General features: G+C 34.2%; 1 protein-coding gene across 1 annotated transcript; it reads right to left on the bottom strand.

The window, feature by feature from the left end:
- Window positions 1–1,363: 1,363 nt before the first annotated feature.
- LOC130714937 (uncharacterized) lies at window positions 1,364–5,533 on the bottom strand. Its single transcript, XM_057564919.1, has 8 exons — window positions 5,378–5,533; window positions 4,968–5,240; window positions 4,572–4,856; window positions 4,346–4,411; window positions 3,450–3,503; window positions 3,223–3,330; window positions 2,338–2,419; window positions 1,364–1,765 (listed from the first exon to the last, which is right to left on the bottom strand). The coding sequence occupies exons 2-8, from the start codon at window positions 5,163–5,165 to the stop codon at window positions 1,620–1,622; spliced, it is 939 nt and encodes a 312-aa protein (XP_057420902.1). The 5' UTR covers window positions 5,166–5,240; window positions 5,378–5,533; the 3' UTR covers window positions 1,364–1,619.
- Between the last annotated feature and the right edge of the window lie 467 nt (window positions 5,534–6,000).

Genomic DNA, 6,000 nt, shown 5'->3' on the forward strand with positions numbered 1-6,000 from the left:
TTATCTCACCTTAGTGGACTAATATGATTATTTATAAATAAATCAATAAATAAAATATGAAAATTCTAACTCACTTATCTTAAATGTGATTAGTCCATCTAGATCATTGGTGATTTAATTAAAACTTTATCTAAAGTCATTTAGACAACCCTTATAAATCTAAGTTTTTTTTAGTACATCGGAAAGATAAATTGCACCCGCCATGAATCGATCCCTAGACCTCTCCCCTACCTAACCCATATGTCCCTAGCTCTCCACTTGAGCTACCCTTACAAATCCAAGTTTACATCTCACTCTTTCACACCCTCCACTTTTTATTTCCCCTTTTTTATATTTATGCTTATTTTGAATCTTTATACTTCCAATTATTTTCAATTTTTTGTTATTTCATTAAAAAAAAGAGATAAAAATGTATAATAAAATAGATAAGAATTACAAAAAATTAAAATGTAGTCGTATAAAATGACGATGGAAGCACCGCAAATGCCGTTGAGACAGAGAGGAAGGAAGGAAATGGGAGCGGGACATAGGGCAATTGTGGCTTGTCAAAGAAAAGAAGAAATGAGGAATGAAGGTTGTAGTGAAAGGGAGCCACCGAGTATGGGGACGAGGGAGGGGAGACATCCTTGGTGGGAGAAATAATGAGATTGAAATATGTGAAGTCTTTTCCACTTTCGAATATGGCAAAAAAGCTTCGTATGTGGATGAGAGTTGCTAGGATAAGGCTTCAACTATTCTAACATATGGTCATGTTGGAATCTAGATAGCACACATGGTTTTTTTTTTTGGTCGAATGAAAATGGATTCATAACCCGTGGTTAAGTGATGGACTTGATACGAATGCCGTCGGGCGCGGGTTCCCACAGTCTCATGGTTAAGTGATGGACTTGATACGAATGCCGTCGGGTGCGGGTTCCCACAGTCTCATAACTCGTTCCCGCCCATTGTGTTTAGTATACAACCAAAGTGTGAAAGGAAGAGAAAAGAGATACATGATATATAATATATATATAGTGTGATGTGACAGGGACAGACAAAGATAAAGAGAAAAATCATCTTTGTGAGATGGCCATATTGTTAGAGAGATTAATTCACTTGATTTTATCAGATAGTGGCCATCCTTGGTAGTATTATAGTCAATAAGAATTGATTAACATGTTTACAATTTGCATGTCAGAACTCTATTCTCTCATGTTGAATTCCCTTAATGCTGAGTTCAAATAGAAAAAAAGAACTGGGCACAATATTCATTCAGATGCATGTAATATGATAGTACTCTTGTCATCTTATAAATGTGTTACTGTATCTTCATATTTCGTTAACGGATTAATGCGAATCCATGTTTAGATATGTAATCTTTCAGTTTAAGAAAGAATACAAAAATACATTCATGACCAAGTAAAAAACAATGTGATGGAATGACTAGAGACTGAGATTTGATTCTGGAATACATGAATCAATGAAATGAAAGTGTTACTCCCAGCATAATAACATCGCTTTGTTTGTTCGTTAGGAACTTCTAGCTGGAATGATTTCTAAAACTGTGCAAGGTTCATACAAAAGAAAAGGATAACTCATAAGGAGTATTTACAGATTAATGTCATACAAACTAAACATGCCTACTCATCTTCATCACTGCCATATTGGCACAAAGATTGTAGTCCCCCAGGTTCTGCATCACTCTTTACATCAGAGGCCATCGGTTTCTTAATAACTGAAATCTTCACCAATGAATGAAGCTTTCCGCCACTGGGACGTGAATTTTCTGCAAATAACCAACAGATCATTAAACATCCGCTCCAAGAAAAATATCAAATAAATAAATCAAACTATAGCCAACTACACAAGAATCAAAATGAAATGATGCAGATGTGTAACTATCTTTTCTTTTCCTCCCTTTCTGCAAACCATACTAGTATTAAGAAAATGGATCCACAACTATTTAGCAAACAAATAAAGCTCAGAGTTGTGCAGAGCGCAAATCATTGTATTACAAAGTGATCCAAATGGCAGATTAGGGAGATCGTTTTCCTTTTGGTAAGCAAGAGGAGGTGCTTTATAGCATCAATTGAAGTCAAACAGATGTTTAATATGGATTGGTTTCTTTTATTAATACTACATAATGAGAATAAGACCCGGAATCATAGGGGTTGAAGCAGACCATTTGATATGCAACTGAAGATGGTCCCTTGAATTGACCATTTAATACTACATGTTAATTCTTTTCAATGAAAGTGTAGCGATGACATGGCTAGATACTTCATGTACATAAAGGATTTATGAAGTTTGATGTATCTAGTTGCTATGCTTGAAAACATATACAAAAATGGCACATACCTTGTTTGCCTGAATCATCCAAACTGGCTTTTGTCAGAGAATCAGTTGCTTTGCCTGGAAGATCTTCAGAAACTTTTTGCCTCTGCAAACAGATATGAACCAACAAAGATGAAACAGTTATTCTATGATTTCAATTCTTAAATAAATGAGAAATTAAGCCCTTTCTTAATAAATGCCGAATCTTGCAAATCCAAAAGACTTTCAAATGTACACTTTTCTTTCATAGTTCAAGTTTTAAAAGTGAGGTAATATAACCAAAACAAAATATAAACTTACCTTTAAATTATGTATTTAAATTTAAGGGAAGGTTTAACGTTGGAAATGTAAGTTCCAAATGATCATGTTTTGTTTATTTTCATGAGGAAAGGGTGTTTGATAAGCCCTTCAATTGTTACTCTTACAATTTAAGAACAAAAAGCAGGAAAAAAAGGACCTCAACCAACTTTAGACATTGTTAAACTTCAAATGCAACTCTACTTTGCTTAACATTTTCTTCCTGATAAACATATTTTTTCTATCCATATGTACTCAAATTTACTATCCCCCAAGACATTATGTACCCCCAAAATATCAACAATTGGGAACTCTACAGAACTAAACAAAATTATATCAGAATATGCCATACAAAATTCTGAACAAATAGTGAAGTAGAATTCACACAGAAGAATAACAGGTTTGGAAAAGGAAAGTTAAGAAAGGCATTCAGAACAGTTGACATAAAACATGGGATAACAGAGTTAGTTCAAAGTGCAATTACAATAGCTGAAGGTTCAAATTCTTAAATTTCAACAGTTGAAGAGTGGCATGAAAATGATCAGAAGTTATAAGGCCCAAGACACTAAAGAAAAATCTATTACATTTACTACAAACTTGACATCTTCATACCTTTGGATTATAATTGGATGTTTCACCATGTACATCTGAAACCTGAGCAAATTCTTCATCACTTTCAATATCTTCATCGTGAACTCTTTTCACATAACCTTCTGAATTCTGTGTAAGATAAAAAAATAAAAAAATAAAAAAATCATATAGATGAATTTCAAAAGGAAGGAAATAACTAACATTAAAAGTAGCTCAAGTAAGGAAGAGTAGAGAACAGAATTACTTACATTAAAGATAACTGATTTTATCAGCGCTTCATCTTCTTCTTCCAGCCTTTTCTCCTAAGAACATAAAACAACAGGATTTTACACAAACTATCAAAGGGGGGAAATGAGAACAAAAGAATATATTACAATTACACACTATTTATACCACAACCTAAAATGGAAGGGGGGAAAACAGTATTGTTCACATTGGTTGTCTTACAATGCAAAAGCTAAGGGTTAGCAATTAAAAGGCATTCATAGGAGTTTGCAACCAAAAATTACATCATCGGAACAAGGTTTTATGTTCCAAACACTGATAGGGCCCAAAAAGTACAGAAATGAAAGTGGTTGTACAGTTCAAAGCTATTTGGAAGCTGGAACAGAAAATCAGCTTAGATAGTTGGAAAGCAGAGAATTGAAGGTGTTCAGAATTCAGATACTATAATATGGAAAACAGAGCAGTGGCTCAGTAGTAAAAAGGAAAAACCTTGGAAAGAGGACTCTCTAGTTTGCTGTGTTAGTGATTTAGTAAAGCATTACACAAGTGCTCTCTCTTTTCTTTTCTGTGTATCCTCTCATCTCTCTCTGTAATCTCCCATTCAGTTTAATTTAATGCAGTGACATTGCATTGCAAGAACCGAACACCAAACCAAGAAGCTGGTTTTGTCTACTCTAAACAGATTTTTGGTAAAAATTGGGCATTATTATGCAAGAAATGCAAGAGATTTAGAATATATTTACTCTTGCACATTTCAACAACCTTGAATGACAGTTAAAAATAACAGAGAATAGAATTTTGAATCAGCTCAATGCCTACCCAAATTTTCAATCATTACAGATATTTCATTTTATAATTAATCTTTGCTTCCAACATGCTGGTACAAAGCAAATATATTATATATCAAGTTTTATCATACCTTGTCATCTGCTGTGCGTTGCAAGGCCGCCAGCATTTCGTCAACCGAAACAGTTGCATGCCTAGACTGGAAAATGAAAAAATACCCACGTTAGCAATTATTGCTTAGAGACTTCAAATGCATGCACAAATGTAAAATCATAACATCCATATCCTAAAGATTAATTCATGTGTACGCCTCCAATTCAATACATTCCAATATACATTGCAGTTACAACAGTTAGTACCTTCATTGATTTCATCTCATCCAATGCAGCAAGGATGTCCATTTCTCTTTTAGAATCCAGAGTTCTATTCTCCAAAGATTTCATTGCATCCCCAACTTCTTCAGCTTCCCTCTTCTCCTTCATTTTATCAGCAACCTCATCCTCTGCACGCCAAGGTTCAAAATTCCTGGTCGCCCCCGATTCAACTATATAATCTGAATTCTGCGGGTCTGTCTTCATGGTAAGCTCAGCCGAGCACTTGGTACATTTGAAATAGAACCTGAAAATTTGGATTCCCAGATATGTCTGCACAGAAAAGATAAACAAGCAAAATCATGATTGGAATCAAATCAAATTATATAGAAAGCAAGAACCAATATAGGAGCATCTCTCAACAGTTAGAATGAAATACTATACCTCACCAATGCAATCTTCCTTTCTGGAGTTGAACTTGGTGCCTTTGTAGATGTAATTACCACAAGTGTTGCATCGAATGCTCATGGGAAGCATCATGCGGACCTTAATCTGCTGGTTCTTGGGCCTTCTGGCTCTGGGAAGCTTGGCGGGATCGAAGTCCGGTGGGTAATACTTGTTCAACACCTTCCTCTCTCCCATCTTTCTTCTACTTCAGATTCAAACAACTGTAGCAGTTGGATTCAGCCACTGGAACAACCTAGGGTGTTTTTTCACCTGATCAAAATATGCAGAGTTATAGATAATTGTGTTGATTGTTCTCACTGTAACTTGTTAGGTTTTTTGATTTGGGAAATCAGCTTCGGATAAATCAATGCTGCAAATCAAAGAGATGCGTTTACTGATTTGCTTACCTTGTGCAGTTCTGTGAAACTCCGGCGTGGCCTCCGATCGGGTAGGCGGTGGCGGTGGCGGCCAGCGGCGAACAACCTTTCTCTCCCTCTCTCCTGCTCCGTTAGGGCCAGCTCTATTTTAACGTTTGAGTAATTATGAGGAAGTCCTTTGCTTGTTAAAAAAGAGATAAATAAATTATTTACATCAATCTGCCAACTTATAATCCAAAAAGCAAAAATATATAAAATAAAAAATTGAAAGATATGATATTTTTTTAACGTAGAAAGATATGATTGAATTAACCGATTAATAGAGAAAACTCTTTTATCTTGTAATAAAAAATAAAATAAAAATTGAAATGAATAAAATAAAATATTATAAATTACATGCACCTTTTTTTTTGTGGTCATTAATTACATGTATCTGAAACAATTATTTTATTTGATCTTGCTTTTCTGTATTTAAAGGATTTTTTTTTTGGTACATCAGAAAGATAGGAATTTTTTTTTGAAACAAAGGAATATATAAATATAAAATGAATATGGATATATTATAGTCATTTATCATATAATTATTTGGGATTTCTAAAAAAAAAGTTACAAGAATATTGAATAAATGGGATAATTAAACTCATTTTAATGTT

This window comes from Lotus japonicus, chromosome 4 (genome assembly GCF_012489685.1).
Source record: "Lotus japonicus ecotype B-129 chromosome 4, LjGifu_v1.2".
Classification (NCBI taxonomy): domain Eukaryota; kingdom Viridiplantae; phylum Streptophyta; class Magnoliopsida; order Fabales; family Fabaceae; genus Lotus; species Lotus japonicus.

Coding starts and splice junctions, on each gene's coding strand:
- LOC130714937 (XM_057564919.1), bottom strand. CDS start 5,165: ATGGGAGAGAGGAAGGTGTTGAACAAGTATTACCCACCGGACTTCGAT. Junction 3,331..3,449: donor TAAAATCAGTTATCTTTAAT/GTAAGTAATTCT, acceptor TATCTTACACAG/AATTCAGAAGGTTATGTGAA. Junction 2,420..3,222: donor CATCCAATTATAATCCAAAG/GTATGAAGATGT, acceptor ATCTGTTTGCAG/AGGCAAAAAGTTTCTGAAGA.